At 37.0% G+C, this 18,739-nt stretch overlaps 1 protein-coding gene across 17 annotated transcripts in view; it reads right to left on the bottom strand.

The window, feature by feature from the left end:
• The window catches only part of BPTF (bromodomain PHD finger transcription factor), a 105,352-nt gene that overhangs the window by 67,496 nt on the left and 19,117 nt on the right, over positions 1-18,739 (bottom strand). For 14 of the 17 annotated variants that reach the window (XM_036450876.2, XM_045586298.1, XM_036450882.2 and 11 more), the window contains exons 2-5: positions 16,934-17,756; positions 7,244-7,467; positions 5,816-6,019; positions 5,083-5,271 (exon numbers count right to left, since the gene is read on the bottom strand). In XM_036450876.2, coding sequence (XP_036306769.1) covers positions 5,083-5,271; positions 5,816-6,019; positions 7,244-7,467; positions 16,934-17,756 — 1,440 coding nt within the window. The remainder of the gene's footprint in view (positions 1-5,082; positions 5,272-5,815; positions 6,020-7,243; positions 7,468-16,933; positions 17,757-18,739) is intronic. The other 3 variants (XM_036450884.2, XM_036450885.2, XM_036450890.2) reach the window with 1 other exon arrangement.

Here is an 18,739-nt window from a genome sequence, read left to right as displayed (position 1 = left end):
TGTGGGTCATTTCATAGAACACACTAGGCTTCTTCACCAAGTCAACAACATGTGAAAGAAGAGTCAGGAAAGAGGGAGTGCTTTACATTAAGAGTCTCAGGAGATATAAAACCAAGTGTCATGTCACATGGGGAACTTATATGAAGCTATTTCAAACAGAAATGCAAAACAAAACAAAAACATTTTTAAGCAAGAAAATTTAAACTGACTGGATACTAAGGAAATGTCAATTTTATTAAAATGATAATGGCAATGTGATTATGTAAGACAATGTCCATATTCTTCAAAAATGCATGAAGGATTGGTATGTTTGGAATTTGCTTTAAAATACTACAGTAGGGAACAACCCAAATTCACATCAACAGGAAAGAGAATAAACAAAAGCTATAGTTATACAGAGGTCTACTATAATGCAGTTAATATGAAGGAATTCCAACAACATACAACATTATATTAGTAATATAATATAAAGTGAAAAAATTAAGTTCCAAAATGTTACACTTAACACACAATACACTTGCTATCAAGTTTAAAACAACAAAAACAGAAATATAGTTGTTAGCAAATCATATAGATCAATTAAATGAGGCAAGAGTATGTGGCTTATATATCACTTTGACATCAGGTAGCAAAAGTCCTAACTCTATTGGGTTTCCCTTGTAAGCAGGAAAGAAGATAGTGAACACTTCAGATAGTGGAGAGGAAGGCAGGGGATGGAACTGAGGAGATGTTTAGTTAGATGCAGGTTAGTTTCAAAGCAGGACTTTGCTTTTTATTTGGGGTGATAGGTTCCTAACTATTTCATTATTAAAAATAATTTAAAACCTGAATAAATCAAAAAGAGCCATGCAATGATTAGTGATAAATACAATTAACTAAGGATTATGCTTTACCTAATAATGTACCCCGGGGATCAAAGGTGAATTTTTTTATTTCTTATTTGAGCCAAATAATAACAACAAAGTAGTTTTTTAAAAAAGCATGGGTTGCCGGAACTGGTTTGGCTCAATGGATAGAGCGTTGGCTTGGGGACTGAAGGGTCCCGGGTTCGATTCCGGTCAAGGGCATGTACCTTGGTTGCGGGCATATCCCCAGCAGGGGGTGTGCAAGAGGCAGCTGATCAATGACTCTCTCTCATCGATGTTTCTAACTCTCTATCTCTCTCCCTTCCTCTCTGTATAAAATCAATAAAATATATTAAAAAAAAAAAAAAAAAAAAGCATGGGTGAAGTATGACTAAATCTTAATAAATTTTAAATCTAAGTGTTAGATATGTTGCGGGCATCCATTTAACTGTTCTGTATGTTTAAAATTTTGCATAATAAAAAATTTTATATTAAAGACAAAAATGGCAAATTTAAAATTTGAGAGCTACAAACCAGTAATGCAATAAACTAACTCATGCTGGGAAAATACATATAATTGGAAGAAAAGTAAACCACATCGGTTTCCTCACTAATCATTCCTTTTACAGCTACAAATATAGATTTGTAAGGTGTAGCATGCCTAATGCATAATTGTCTAAATGTCATTTTCTCAAATAATAAAGTATTATATAAGATATACCCTTATTTAAGAGTTCAGAGTACATTTTCCCATAGAAATATGTAAGAAAAAGATTCTAGATCAGCCCACAAAAACCTTTTTTAGCACATCATATACCCAAGAATGTTTTTAACCATGAAAATAATTTTGAGACTGGAACTTAAGAAATTCTACCTATATATATCTTAAATACTTTATTAGAAAGTGCTCTCTGCTATTAGGGAGATAATGGCACTTCATAAAATAATAGGCAATTGCCCTGGCCAGTGTGGCTCAGTTGGTTGGAGCAATGTCCTATACAAGGAAAGGTCACAGGTTCAATTCTGGGTCAGGACACATACAGGAGGCAACTAATCAATGTTTCTTACATCCATACTTCTCTCTTACCACCCCCCCAAAAAAAATTTAATGAAAATAATAATAATCAAGCTACACTAATAAAAGAGGGATATGCAAACTGACCATGCCTCCATGGTGCCCATCAGCCAATCATGGGTAGGTATGCAAATTAACCCAACAAAGATGGTGGGCTGATTTGCATATGCAGGCATGGAGTGGCTGGGCGGGGCAGGACACCTGCTATGAAGGGGGGGTTGGGGAGAATTGCGGGGAGCGAGCTATGGGAGTGGTGCTCCGCCAGGAGTAAGGACTTGCAGGCTCCCAGGCAGCTGGAAGCGAAACCAGGGGAAGGAAGGCCTTTTCTTGCATGAATCTTCATGCAAAGGGCCTCTAGTATAACCCGTCACTATGATGCACACTGACAACCAGGGGGCAGATGCTCAACGTAAGAGCTTCCCCCAGCCTGCAGGCCCCAATTGTTGATGGGGCCTGCTGGCCAACCTCATGGTCCTTCCCCCACACCAGGCCCTAGGCTGGTATGGAGAATTGGAGGTGGATGGCAGCAGATGATGGCGGCGAGGGAAGGAGGAGGGGGAGGCAGGGAACTGTGTGGTGGCGATGCGTTGATGGTGACGTAAGGAGAAGGTGGGGAGGCAGGGAACCTGATAGGCCCTGATCACCAACCAGGCCAGGGACCCCACTCAATGGCTGAATTTCATGCACCAGGCCTCTAGTACCCTGTTTTCCCGAAAATAAGACAGTGTCTTATATTAATTTTTTCTCCCAAAGTTGCACTAGGTCTTATTTTCAGGGGATGTCTTATCTTTCCATGCGCTAGGTCTTATTTTCGGAGGATGTCTTATTTTTGGGGAAACACGGTAGTAATAATTATAATAATAATAATAATAACTACTATTATTTTTATTATGTAGTAAGCAATCAATCCCCTACTCAAGTATTTTGCTCTATAAAAAACCATTAACTGCCAGTCTGGTTTGGCTGAGTGGATAGAGCATCAGCCTATGGACTGAAGAGTCCTGGGTTCGATTCCTATCAAGGGCACATGCCCATGTTGCGGGCTCAATCTCCAGTGGGAGGCAGCTGATCAACGATTCTCACTGATGTTTCTATCTCTCTCCCTCTCCCTTCCTCTCTGAAATCAATTTTAAAAAATGGTATTGTGAAGACCTTGATCTTCAAATTTTAAACATCCTAAGCAAAAAAATGCAAGGGGGAAAAAAATAATTTTCACCTGATAGTAAAAGAGAAACTTTTGTTTAAAAAAAAAAAAAAAAAGGAGGGGGGGTAAAATAACCAGAATGTATATGATTAGAAACTAAACAAAACACCTTAAAGAAAACAATAAAGAAGAGTATTTAACTGCAGAACCTACCAAAGCCATTACTGATCAAATCAATGAGGTAAAATATATGGGAAATACGTTAGTTGAGCATTCAGAATCAATAGCTTCTTATCCACTGAATTTATCTTACAATATAATTAAAACTAAAGCCACGGCCTGGCTCAGTGGTTGAGTGTCCACCTTTGAACCAGGAGATCATGGCCAGGGCACATGTCCCGGATGCCAGCTGGATCCCCAGTGTGGGGCATGCAGGTGGCAGTCAATCAATGATTCTCCCTCATCACTGATGTCTTTCTCTCTCCCTCGCCTTTTCTCTCAGAAATCAATTAAAAACAACAAAACTACAGCCAAATAGTGTATTTCAAGATGTCATTATCACAAAAAAGTTAATAGGTTAAAATCAGTAAGCTCTTGTAGTTCAATTTTGTAGATGCTAGTTTCATTATGTCCAGGGGAAAATTTTTAAAGCAATTATAAATAGTTATGAAAATAAATTTTCATTTACTATTTTTATTTTCCTAATCTCAGACATTAAATCTAAAGGCATAACTTAAATGAAACAAATGTATGAGATTGGGTTAACATAAAAAATTAAATGTAGCAACTTCTACTTCCAGTCAAGTGGAACAGAGGGGCTGGATTTACCCTCCCCCATGAAACCACAAACAAAAAGAGACCACTTAACAGACAGTGAACACAGGAGCCCTGGCCGGTGTGGCTCACTGGTTGGATGCCACCCCATGCACTCCCATGCACTGAATGGCTGCCAGTCTGAATCCCATCAGGGGACATGGCTCCCATGGCAGGAGCATGCAAGTGCAGCCAATTAACGTTTCTCTCTCTTTCTCTTAAAAAAAAATCTAAAAATCTAAAAAAAGAAAATGAACAAAGGAACCCACCAGCACTTCATGAAAGATAACCAAATAAGCTATATATCCATATACATATGTACATACATATATATATACACACACAAAGAAGTGCTTTACATCCTCAAACCAGGATAAGATATCCCTACATTCCTACCAGAATAACTAAAATAAAGGAGAGGGGAGAGAGAGAAGAGAATTGTGTGAAATTTTTATAAAAAATCTTTCAGAATTTCCATCAACCTTATTATTTATAATTCTTGATTTTTAGTGGAATTAGCAGAGTTTATTTTCTTGTTTATCTAAATTTCCTAATTTGTATTTCAAAAAAACACATACTAGTATGGCTCCTATAATAAAAATTATTTTTCACTTTTAAAAAATGCAAAAAGAAAGGCATAATGACATTCTTGGTGTAATATAACTTATTTTCAGGATAATTTAAATTATAAAAAGTTTAGAATAGGAACTCTTTTATTAACTTAGATTTTTATGTCAAATATATCTTACAAAAATGTTTTATGACAATGTCTTTCTAATATGATTTTATAGTTTGAAATATTAAAAAGAAAAACTATATGAGCACATGCAAACACGAAATTAATCAGTTAGCACATACAGAACTGCGATGATCAAATATTCAACACTAAGCCATTAGTGTGTAAGTAGTGAAAACTAAAATATCTGTCACTATGGTCTGGTGATGAAACATACAATAAGTTTATTAGACAAAAACATCTAAATGAACTTTAAAAAGCATGAAGATTATGATGCATTTCGAGCACTAACTGCAAGGACATTTGTCAAACTCCAAATGTTAGATGACAATTTAGCAATCAGGGATGGCACGTATGGAATGTAAGCAAGCAGCATGAATGAACACGTACTTTAAAGTTTTAGGTGACATTCAGCTTTAAAGGGAAGGATCCCCCCATTACAGAGGCACTGATACACTGCCCTCTGTACCTGGCACATCCGGGGGCAGCTCAGATGCCACCTTCTTCTCTGCCATGTTGCTGCTATCATGGGTTTCTGAGAGACACCCCTCAGGACTCTTCCCTTCAGAGGGACTAGTCTCTTCTGAAGAAGCATTTGTTGTGTTGTCGCCAAGATTTGCTGACTCAGAGTTACCTTTATCCCCAACTTCTGTTGGCTCTATAGTAAAATGCACAACAAAACTTTAAAGATATCCTTTAAAATTGCTTTAGGACATTATGGCCGCATTCAATCAACTGTTAATAAATGATCACCAAAATATCTGCTTTTATTTTATGGCCATTTTGAAGCAATCAGATTCTGGGCTATTTTTGCAGTAGATAATCCAAAAAATATTTAAGAATACTTAACATGCTAAGAATGTTAAAGTAATTAATATGAAAATGTACAGATTTTATCACATACAAAAGTGCATATTCTGGTATTAAAATAATGATTTTTCACCAACAAATCTCACAGGGAAATGGCACCTTATTAGGAAGTAGAAATAGAGATATGAGCATAACATTATAGCAATTAGATCAATATATAAGTCAGTACAGTGATTATTTATGTTATAAGAGGGAAGGATATCCTACTCTCTTTAGAAACACAAAATTAAATAGTTGCTTATATAAAGTGATCTGTTTTCATTTTGCAGGTAAAACTGGAGATTTCAAAGTAACACTGATCAAATATTTTTTTTAACAAGTAATTTTTTTACCCTCAGATTTTCCTTGCTCAGGATCATCATCTGGTGTCTTGCTGTCATTGTCTTTCTCCAGAGACTGGTCTTCAAGCTCCTCTCTAGTTTTCTCAGCATCTTTGGAGTTATTCTCGGTCTCACTGTTGTCCTTTTCTATTTCTTCTGGGTTTTTAACAATATCGATCTCTCCCTTTTTTGCTCTTATGGATTCCAAAATCTCTTCTAAAATAAAAACAAAAAACTTTGTTTCTATATATACCAATTATAAAAGTACTACAAATGCCACTTAAGAGTTTCAAGTTATTAAAGTTAAATCTTTTAAAAAGCATTACAACTATGAAATAAGGATCAAGTGCATCAATAAAATTTTGATGTTTAAAGAATTCAACCAATTTGGTTATCTTCACTTCTAGAAAATACATATCAATTTAGGTTCTACTTTTTATTTTTATTTTATTTTAAGAAATTGAAATTTGATTATAGATTTTATAATATTATCTGACATCTGAGAAAAACTGTTAGCTGACACAGACACACAGTTTGGGCAACATGCTAGAGTGGTAGAGTGATCAAAAACCTAGAGGTTCTGCCCTAACTGGTTTGGCTCAGTAGATAGAGTGTTGGCCTGCGGACTGAAAGGTCCCAGGTTTGATTCCAGTCAAGGGCATGTACCTGGGCTATGGGCACATTCCCAGTAGGAGGTGTACAGGAGGCAGCCGATCGATGTTCCTCTCTCATCGATGTTTCTAACTCTCTCTCTCCCCCTTAATCTCTGTAAAAAAATCAATAAAATATATTTTTTTAAAAACTAACGGTCCCATGACCTAGGAAAGATCTGACTTGAATTAGCTTTGTGACCCTGGGCAAGCTACTTAACCTTTAGTCTTCCACTATAAAATGAGAAAACAAAGACCCATTTAGAAATCACATTTCGCCCCTGAAGTTTGATAATTGTTCTGGAAAAAATAAATAAATAAATAAATAAATAATCATTAAGCCACTAAGGGCTCTAATCCTCTTTTTTCTTGGGCAGTAGTTGATTAGTAATGACCAGGACAAGATACAAAACTTCAAAAAATGCATAGCATCCCTAATTTATGTCAAAATGGACATGGTTCCCCTGGGAAAATGAAATATGGAGAATTCAGGTAAAATATAGACATTTGGCCTGAACCACATGGCTCAGTGGCTGAGCATCGATCTATGAACCAGAAGGTCAGGGTTCAAGAGGCTCCATCCCCGGTGTGGGACACACAGGAGGCAGCCGATCAATGATTATCTCGGATCACTGATGTCTCTCTCCCCTTCCTCTCTGAAATCAACAAAAATATATTTTAAAATATATATGCACACATTTGAAATACATTTTCAGATTTTGTAGTGATTTCATTACAAGCGTTTATGTTAAATTTAACAAAAAGTAAAATGAGAAAATTTCTCTCTTACCATTAGCTGCCGCCAGAAAGGATTTATTACTACCCCTAGCCTTATTGGTCAAGTCTTCGGTTATATCCATGTGCCGGTGGATTTCTTCACGCATTTCTTCCAGAATTTTGCAGAGTTCTGCTTCCCAGTAATCTTTGTCTAGACAGTCAATTAATTCTGCAAGCTGGACCTTTGTACTGTAGTACCAAATTTTCTTTTCATTTTCATTTTCTGTATCTTCTTCTCTGTTTAAAAAAAGGTACAAAAACATTTCCTATATTAGACATACTGGCACTTATCTGACAACTTCACCAATTCAATGAAAATTAAAATATGTGCCCTAGCTGGTTTGGCTCAGTGGACTGGGTTGACTTGAGGACTGATGGGTCCCAGGTTCAATTCCGGTCAAGGCTACATGTCTAGGTTGTGGGCTCAACCCCAGTGGGTGGTGTGCAGGAGGCAACCAATCTGTGATTCTCTCTCATCATTGATGTTTCTATCTCTCACTCCCTCTCCCTTCCTCTCTGAAATCAACAAAAATATATTTAAAGAAAGAAAATTAAAATATGTGACACAAAGTTTGTGCACTAAAGCTCAATAGATTTGCTCACAAGAGATCCCCTCAAGTCTCATTCAACTCAAGTTTTCTTATTTTATTTCAGCAAACTCTAATTATTTTTATTTCCAGCCCACTGCAGCTTAGGACAAAAGAATTTATGAGTAGTAGAGGGGAGAGGTATTAGTACAACAGCAAAGTAGGATATATATAAAAGCATGACAAGAAACAGGATCTCAAAATTCAGAATCTGTGATTACTTGGTGGAGGACAATCTTGGTTATACTTCAATCGACTTTAAGATTAAGATCATCACTATAACATATGATGAGCAGAATTTTAACCAGAAATATTTAAACTGCACATGGCAGACCGGGACCGGTTTGGCTCAATGGATAGAGCGTCGGCTTGGGGACTGAAGGGTCCCGGGTTCGATTCCGGTCAAGGGCATGTACCTTGGTTGTGGGCATATCCCTAGTAGGGGGTATGCAAAAGGCGGCTGGTGGATGACTCTCTCATTGATGTTTCTGACTCTCTATCTCTCTCCCTTCCTCTCTGTACAAAAATCAATAAAATATATTTTTAAATAAATAAATAAATAAATAAATAAACAAACAAACTGCACATGGCAGGTACAAAGCAGGTCCACTTTACAATGTAATTTGGAAGCATTTCCATCAAAATGATGAAATGGTCTGCTAAATTCTGGTCCTTGAGGAAATCATCCCAAAAGAGCAATGATGTCTCATCACTCTTTTCTTATGGACAAAGCTCAAACTGGAGAGAAGAGGAGCAGCTAGCTAGCTACCTTTCCTGTTTAAATCTTTTTCAAGGTCCCATTCACTTGTAATAGAGACAGAAACTTCAACAGGAATAGTCACTAACTCAAAACCAGCAAATTAATTAATGTTAGGACCAGACTTAGAAAAACACATGTGATGGAATTTCTTCTCTCATTCAAAACAAATTCAGGAGTGCATGTGAGGTACTTGATGAGAAAGAATCCAACTTTGCTGTCTACTCAAAGGCAAATTCATGGAGTTGAAAGAACTGGGCTTTGAGTCACTTATGAAATATGTGAACGTGGGTAAGACATCACCTTTCTGAGCCTCTGAGGCATTTTCTTTACTGTACAGTACCCGTTTCGAGGCTACAATAAAAAACATGATAATAAGGTTCCATTTTAGTGCCTGGACACATTATTAATGATTAATAAATATAAAATATTACTATATTAAGGTAGTAAATAAATAAAAAATTAGCAGAATTTCAGGACTTAATCATTAAGGTATTCTGAAGAAAGGAAGGATATAGTAAATCATGGATAAATAGAAGACTACCAAAATTATTTAAAAATTTTTTAATTTTAAATGAGAAATTTTAAAAAGATTAATAAATAGTTCCTTTAGTATCTAGCTTTGATTTTTCAAATCAGCATCTGCTGGCATATGAGATTAGTATATTTATGTTGGAAACTTGTTACAATTCCTAAAGATCATTTTTTAAATCTGCTCTAAATTTCACTCTATAATGGGTATTTCTACTAACTTTTTATGACTGAGCAATGATAATAGTCTTATTCCAATTTACAATGCTAAAGATGTCAGAGTTCTCTAATCAAAAATATTAACAAACAGCTTTCAAACAGCAATACCAAATCAAAAGTCCAATTAAGTGATAATATCAAATCAGAAAATACTTAGTGAGCTTTGACTGAGCATAAGTTATAGCACTGCCTGATCTTTTATTTTCTAAAATATCAATCTTTAAGGATTTTCCGTTATAAAAGACGGTAAATTCTTTCCATAATTATTGCCTTTCTCTCTTTATTCAGAAATACCAACACATTTCAGTAGAACCAAAAAAATTCTACATAAAAATGTTTTTGGGCCAGGTTGGTGAGGCTTAGTGGTTGAGCACTGACTTTTGCACCCGAGGTCACATGACTGTGTTGCAGGCTCAATCCCCAGCAGGGAAGCATGCAGGAGGCAGCCGATCAATGTTAATGTCTCTCTCTCATCGATGTTTCCATCTCTCTAAGGGAAAAAAAAAATCAATAAAAATGTTTTTGGAGTAGAAAATATAATTTATAAGGTATCAATATTAAAATGAGATAGTATGGAGCCATGACCAGATAACACAGTTCATTAGAACATCATCCCCGACATGCCAAGGTTTCAGGTTCCATCCAAAGTCAGGGCACATAAAAGAATCAACCAATGAATGCATAAATAAGTGGAACAAGTCAATGTTTCTCTCTCTCTCTCCCTTCCTCTCTCTAAAAATCAAACAATAAATTTTAAAATTTTTTAAATAAAATGCTATGAAAATAAGTATAAGTAAATAGAGATTCTGTCCTTTTTTCCCCAAGCAATTCAGAGACTATTGAAAGGGTCCCTAACTGCTGACTGTCTTAGTCCATGCTGGCATCTGCAGAATTTCCACTTGAACAAAGAACATTTACTTGTAATTTTAATCTTCATTTTAGCATCGAACTCACTACTTCATATGGCAGTCTGTTTTAAATTGGAATTGCTCTTTTAGAAAGGTTCTCCTTATAATGAGACTAAAGACCTGGTGCATAAAAATTCATGCCCTGGAGGGGGTTCCCTCAACCCAGCCTGCCCCCTCTGATAGTCCAGGAGCCCTAAGGGGAGAGAGGTGACCCAGAGATTAGGGGAAGGTGACATCCCCACCACACCTCTGTGCTGCCACTGCTGGCAGTGCAAGCCTCCGCCTGCCCTTGGTTACCGGAGCCTCAGGCTTGCCTGTGCCTCGGGCCAGCCCTGGGCGGCTGGGGGGACTGGGAGTCTCCAGTGGCAGGTGCACGGAGCGGCCGGAACCACCTGGGGGTGGGCCTGGCTGTGCTGCACACGTGCCACCCCGGTGGGGCTGAGAGGACTGGGCACCGCCATCTTTGAAGGCATGGCAGTCAATTAGCATATTACCTCCTTATTGACTGTGGGTGCTGCAGTATTTGTGAGGGCGTGACAGTCAATTAGCATATTCACGCTTTATTAGATAGGATGATGCAAACTTAATGTATCCACCAATTAGTCCTGGTTCTGCCTGCTTGAAATTAAGTAAAATAAACCTAACATGTCCTCCACACACATAGTCTTTTGAATCTTTTACAACATCTATAATTTTACCTTTTTTTTCCTTTTCAGGACAAATTTGCTTCAATATTTAAATCATTCCTTATTTTTCCAGTCATTAACCTAATGTTCGTCAATGTCTCTCTAAAAATGTGGGACACAAGAACTATTTTTTTATTCTGCTCATCAAAGATGATATTTAACACTGACAATTTTTTTCTTTTTTAAAAAATATATTTTTATTGACTTCAGAGAGGAAGGGAGAGGGAGGGAGAGATAGAAACATCCATGATGAGAGAGAATCACAGATCGGCTGTCTCTGTCACAGCCCCTACTGAGGACTGAACCCGCTACCTGGACATGTGCCCTCCACAGGAAAACCTGTTTTAATACTTACCGTATTTTTCGGACCATAAGACGCACTTTTTTTCCCCCAGAAGAGGGGGGAAAAAGTCCCTGCATCTTATGGTCCAAATATAGCCTACACATATACTTTTTAAAAAAAGTTTTTTTACTTTCCCGGCTCTGTGTGGTCTCTGTGTGCTTGCCCGGCTCTAAAATGGTTCTAAATGCTGCTGTTTACTTTACAGGGTTGATTATATGTGTTTATGACTGTGATGTTGGGTTTTAATGCACATAAAATATTTTAGGACACTATTTGTTTCAGAATCTTTTTTTCTTCATTTCCCTTCTCTAAAAACTGGTGCGTCTTATGGTCCGGAGTGTCTTATGGTCAGAAAAATATGGTATATACCTTGTATAAATGTGCCTAGGGCTCATAAATATTAAAACAAGTTTTCTTTGAAAGCATTAGCAGTTATTATTCATTCTGTTTTTCTGCTTTATGCTTTTAAAGAATTTGTCCCTCTACATGTAGCTACAAGAAAAAAATATATTGTCAGTGTTAAGTATCATCTTTGATGAGCAGAATAAAAACAATAGTTCTTATGTGCCACATTAAGTGACAACAGCAGCTTTCCTATATAAACGTTTTGTACGTATATTTGATTTTGGAGTTAAGATGTGGTTTCTACAGAAGTTCTGTCCCTACAATGTTCTTTGTGTACGTCCAAACTGACCGGGCGTCCCTACAGACACTAATCAGCACAAAGAGCTCACCGGATGGCAGGAAAGGATGGTTGGGATGAAAACCTTTGCCAAAAAATTATATTCATAAGCAAACATACATATGTCTACATTTTTAAGTTCTTTTTTTTTACTCTGGCAAGGTAAGATATTAATAACTAATATTAAGTTTTAGTTTCCTCTCTAAAGCCTACAGAAACTAAGAAATTCATGTCCACTTGAAACCTTAGAATGTGACCTTATTTGGAAACAGGGTCTTGGAAGACATAATTAGCTAAGGATCTCTGGACTTAATATAAGCCTTAACTCCAATGCCTGGTGTCCTCATAAGAGAGACAGAGAGAGAGGGTGATGTGAAGGTAACAGGCAGAGATTCAAGTGATGCTTCTGTCTATGAGCCAAGAAGCATCAGGGAGTGCCAGCACCCACCATAAGCTAGGAGAGCGGCATGGACAATGTAGGACAGGCTTCTAGCTTGAGCAGCAGCTATGACGGTGATCCCATTTGTTAAGATGGGAACACTGAATGAAGGGATGGTGATTACATTTTAGACATGTTATGTTTGAGGTGCCTGTGTGAATATGTCCAGAAGGCTGCTGGACATGGACAGAAGGGTAATAGATATAGGTTTCATGGCAGCTTAGCCAACAAGTAAATAGGTGGCTTACAGCTATTATAGAATGGGGAGATACAGACAGAAAGCTGTGTAAATTAAAAAACATAATTTAGTTTATTTGGCAAATGAAAAAATACAGAGTTTTTAAATGCTGTGTTCATAAATTCATAATGGAGAGTGACAGGAAAAAGTCAATTTCCCTAATTTTGCAATTACTATTTTACTGACAGTCCCAATTTCAGAGCAAATGATTGATAGAAAGAAAGCAATAGTTAACAAAGACTGGCTTTCCCATATTGGATCAAAATCAATCTCTCCATTGTTTACCCAACATCTTGGTTCCTCAGGAAAACTAAAAAGAACCTAACTATACCTAAAAAACACATGTATTTTATGCTTCACTAACTATACCTAAAAAACACATGTATTTTTAAAGGAATATTAAACCATTAAAAGCAATAATGAAAAAACAATTTTTACAAACTACTAGCAATATAATTTAAACTTGTTCACTGCGCCAGATTTTGTTTTAGACATGCCCCCCATTAGACATGATTCATCATCATTTTCAATTTCTGGGCTTCCAGGGAGTGAATACACCAAATCGCCATTCTGTGATCTGAGCAGTATACCACTACGCATATGGCTTCCAAACTTTCACCAGGAGTACACATACAACCTACCACAAGAAGGCACTTAAACTGATTATTATTTTAATTTAACTTTAAAAAGATGTAAAATCTTTCAGACTGGCCTAAGTCATTGACAAGTAAGGTAATTATCACTAACAATGACATTTAAAGTTTCATATTTGACTTTAAAAAAAAAATCAAAATGTTAAAACATGTTAAAACATAAAGTTTCATATTTGACTTTAAAAAGAATCAAAATGTTAAAACATGAAAAAGATATCCTAATTTGTCTGAAATCTTAAATTTTGTGTATTTCATTATGCATTTAAGAAAAGAAATTTGAGGAAATATGATTTAACCTTTCAAAGCAAATGCATTTAAATACAGTTTCATTGCCAAACATATAACTTATGTTTTAATCTAACTTTAGGAATTTCAATTTAGAAAAATACATTTCATTAATAATGTAGCACAAATCCATGCTTAGGTGCTTCAAAGGTAACGTCTGAAGTCCTCTGACTCATGTAATTTCAATAGTTTGCACTTATTTACCAACATTCAAAAAAGTTCTCTCCTGCTTGACCGAATGCTGGCTTTATACACTGATACAGATTTATCAGGAAACAAAATAGTTTTGGAATGCCACTTATTTTATATTTTCTAAAAATGCCTGTCTCAAAATTTTAAAGAACTCAAAAATACCCAGCCCATGTATTAGCAAAAACTATTTAAAAAAAAAATAATTTTATTGATTTCTTGCAGAGAGGAAGAGAGTGGGATAGAGTTAGAAACATCAATGAGAGAGAAAATCATTGATCAGCTGCCTCTTGCACACCCCCTACTGGGGATGTGCCTGCAACCAAAGTGCATGCCCTTGACCGGAATGGAACCTGGGACCTTTCAGTCCGCAGGCAGATGCTCTATCCACTGAGCCAAACCGGTTTCGGCAGCAAAAACTATTATACTATCTCCTTCCCACCCCAGGCCATTGATATAAGTTATAAGCACTGATTTTAATAGCTCACTCAAGGTGAGTTGCCGACTTCTCAAGATGATGGTTTGGAAACTATGCTACAGTATAAAATTTGTTATTGAAAACACTTTTATAAACGGTTGGAATTAAAAATAATCCCAGCCCTGGAAGAGTAGCTCAGTTAGCAAATCATCGCTCTGCTGCACCAAGATTTCAGGTCCAATCCCCAGCAGGACGCATACAAGGAACAACAAACCAATGTTTCTCTTTCTCTCTCTTCCTAAAATCAATTTTTAAAAATATTCCAGGTCCTACTTTCTAACAGCCAAATCCTAGGGCAAGTTACTTAACTTTCAGAGCTTTAGTCCCTTCATCTACAAAATGCAGGCAATCCTGGCTGGTGTGCTATAGAGCACATGTGTCAAACACAAGGCCCGCGGGCCAAATCCGTCCCGCCAGGCCTTGCAATGTGGCCCGCACCGCGCTGTCATCACTGCACTCCGCTGCGTTTCCATCACAATGACAGTTTATGACTGTTCAGTAAACCATTCGGCCCGCGATTTAGGCTGGATTTTAGATTTTGGCCCCTTCTCTGATTGAGTTCGACACCCCTACTATAGAGGATGAGCATCAACCCATGAACCGAGAGATTATCAGTTAGATTCCCGATCAGGACACATGCTCAAGTTGTGGGCTACGTCCCCAGTATGGGGCATACAGGAAGCAGCAGCTGATATTTCTATTTTCCTCTCCCTTCCTCTCTCTAAAAAAATAAAAAACATATTTATTTTTAAAATGCAGAGAAAAACAGTAACTACGTTATTGTGTTCCTACAAGGATTAATGGAAAAAATGTATATAAAATGCTTATAACACTATTAGGCACACAATAAATGCTACTATTAGGTCTAGTAATAATTAATGTCGTTTTCTAATACTTTAAAATCGAATTTATTTAAACAATACAACAAAATTTAATCAACAATATAGTTGCTGTTGTTTTCTACTACTTGTGCCCAACGCTCAGGAAGCATTTTAATCCCTCTGTTGTAAAATTCTTGTGATTTTGATGCAAAAAATTCGGTCAATGCATTTTTGAGGCATTCTTCATTAAATTTTTTTCCAAGAAGAAAGTTTTGGAAGGGGCAATATCAGGAGACTATGCAGGTTGAGGGAGAACTTCCCATTCCAACTGGCGCAGTTTTTCAGCAGTGATTCTTGCAGTATGCGGTCGTGAGTTATCGTGGTGAAGAATTACGCCCTTCTGATTAATCAGCGCGGGTTCTTTTTCTCTTAAAGCTTGGGCTAACCTTTCCAATTGGGCACTATACACTGCACTTGTAATGGTTTGGTTAGATGGTAAAAGTTCATAATGAAGAATTCCTTTAAAATTCCACCAAACACACAACATCACTTTTTTCGCATGCAAGTCAGGTTTTGGCGTGGGCTGCGGAGCCTCATTTTTGTCCAACCATTGAGGCCGCCTTTTCAAATTAACATAAGCCCCCATTCTTCATCTCCGGTAACAATTTGCTCTAAAAACGGCAAACGGTTTTGACGAGAGAGGAGCGAACTGCAAATTGTGACTCTTTGATTACTGTTGTTGTCGGTCAACTCATGAGGAACCCATTTTCCAAATTTTTGGACTTTGCCAAGTGCACGCAATTGATTGGAAATTGTTTTTTGTGAACAATTTAAAGTTGTTGCAAGCTCTTGTTGGGTAATTTGAGGATTTTGCACCAAAAGAGCTTGAAGACCTTCTTGATCAAAATTGGACACACGGCCTCGACCACTCTTGTCATCTAACGAAAAATTTCCCTCGCGAAATTTCTCAAACCAACGCTGACATTTTCTGGCGCTAACTGCATCTTGACCAAGAGCACTACAGATGTTTTTTGCAGCCTCACTTGCTTTTCTTCCTAATTGGAACTCGTAAAGCATGCAGTGCCGAATATGCTCTTCATCTGCCATCTTCTTAGCCCTAGTTTTGCAACAAAAACCAAACCAAACACAAACTTTTTCAAGCAAAACTTGTTAATTGCACTTCACACGTTCTGTAGATACCACGTGTTTGAAGGTTATGTCAGTACAAGTCAACGCCAAGCAAGATTTTAAACGAATGTTTAAAAACGACATTAATTATTACTAGACCCGATAATTACACATTGGTCTAAACCCTAAAATCAAGGTCTAAACCACTGATTATTGCATAGAAAGCCTTACAAATGTCATGCTCCAAGTAGAAAATGCCTCTCTAGGCCATCTGACCAGCTCAAGAGGAACTAGAGACAGCACCATTAAACAGTAAAGTTTAAAATTAATAAGGCCCTTGACTGGAATGGAATCCTCGACCATCCATTGAAGCACGGGTCAACACTCTAACCACTGGGCCATCCAAGGATAAAATCTATTTTAATGTGCATATTTCTTCAAGCCAAAAATTATTAAACTGTACAACTGATTATTAAATCACAAAGTTTTAGAATACACCAGCAGCACAGTTCAGGTACATCATGAAGAAAACAGGCTTGATTTTAAATACATACAAAAACCAAGACCAGACAGTAGGGCAGGGAAGATGTGGAGAGGGGATGGGAGTGGAGTGAAGGGGGCCAATGAAGGGTAAAATAAGGCGACATCTGTAATATTTTCAACAATAAACATCATTTTTTAAAATGAAAGGATCAAATATCATTAAAAGAAGTTATCATTACTAACCTGAAAAAGAAAATCAAGGCCAGATTTACTTACATTATGAGTCTTCGGTTTAAGAACCAGTATTTCCTCCGACTTCTGTCATATCCAATAGGTTCATGTCGAATATATGGTTTGTTTTTTTGGATTTCAGCAACACAGTCAGTCACTCCAGGCACCTTATGTGCTACACAGACTTCACACTGCCACTCATCCTCTGGCACCTCCTCAAGAGGTGGTTTCACACATTCCAAATGGTACACTGCCGAACATGTCTCACAGCACAGCAAATCCCCAAGTTTGTGACAAACCCTACAATGGTCGTCATACTGAATCACCCCTTCCGACATCAGTTCCTCACGAGCAATATTCGTGGTAAGAAACTGATCGACTAAGAACTGCAGAACCTTGATTTTGTTCTCTACTGGTCCATAAGGATAGTCCTCTGCTTCTTGGTAAGGAAGCACATGATGGTACTCCTTATCACTCTCGCAATACACCCGCAGCACCTCCGGCCACGTCATTCCGTCTATGAAATACAGCGTGGAGTTTACGCTATCTTTCAGATCAGCAGGTCCAAAGGTAGTATTGGAAGTGTCTTCTTCACGCAAAACTGCTTTCAAAAGCACAACGTGCATCTCTGCCATAAGAGTACACTGCTCTTGACTCACTAAAGCTGCGCAGAAGTCCTCAAAGCGAAAAGGAGATAACCTTAAAACAGTGCCAAAGTTCCGCAGTACCTCATAAATGGCAATAACATTCATTATCTGCTCGTTAGGCACCATGAGATCCTCAGAGGACTTGGGGAATTCAAGGGGCGGGATGTCTTTTTCTTCCAATATTGGAGAACGAGGCCGATGTACTCTTGGTTTTCGCCTACCTGTAAATAAAGAAAAGGTGTAATTAAAAATCAGTGTATCATTTCTACAAACTAAGGGTTTTCCAATTTTTCCTGTTAGGATATCATACCTCAAAAATTATATAAGTATACTTCTATTTTTCTAATAACTATCAAGTTAAAATAACACCAAAAAAAACCACAATAATTTAGTTCTAATTTTTAAATCTATAGAAAATCTAAATTCTGAAACTAGATCATCTTGTTATTCCATATCCAAGCATAAACTAAAATGGATTAAAGACCTAAATGTAAGAACTGGAACCATAAAACTGAATGAAAATGTAGGCAAATAAACTCTCTGACTTTGGTCTTACTAATATTTTTTCTGCTATAGCTATGTAGGCAAGGGAAATAAAAGGAAAAATAAACAAATGGGACTACATCAAATTAAAAAGGTTTTGCATAGCAAAGAAAGTCATCAACAAAACGAAAAGACAACCTACCAATTGGGAGAACATATTTGCCAATGATAAATCTGATAAGGGGTCAATATCTAAAATTCATAAAGAACTCATACAACTTAACACCAGAAACAATCTAATTAAAAAATGGGCACTCTTGGGGAAAATGTAGAACAGAAACACCAGTGGGACTGTAAACTAGTACCACCTCTTCACAGAGCACTCAGTAGTAGGTTATGGTTGTGTATATAACTCTGAAAGAGCAATCTGCAAACTTTTTACCCATGAACCAAAGTAAGAAATACATTTTACACTTCAATCTAATTAATATATACATATCCCAAAACAGAAGTTGTACAAAACTAGTTTTTTCTGTATGTCATACTATCTCCTATCCTAATACCTGTACCGTCTCATATTCTCTTTCTGCTTTTAAAACGTGCAGTCCACAATCTGAATAACAATTCTCTAGAGAAGCTTTTATAATATATGCAGAACATTCAATATTGTTTATAAAAGCAAACAGTCACTATAGCCAGTGTGGCTCAGGTGGTTGGAGTG

Source organism: Pipistrellus kuhlii, unplaced genomic scaffold (genome assembly GCF_014108245.1).
Source record: "Pipistrellus kuhlii isolate mPipKuh1 unplaced genomic scaffold, mPipKuh1.p scaffold_m20_p_22, whole genome shotgun sequence".
Lineage (NCBI taxonomy): Eukaryota > Metazoa > Chordata > Mammalia > Chiroptera > Vespertilionidae > Pipistrellus > Pipistrellus kuhlii.
This window is presented reverse-complemented; position numbering and strand designations above follow the sequence as displayed.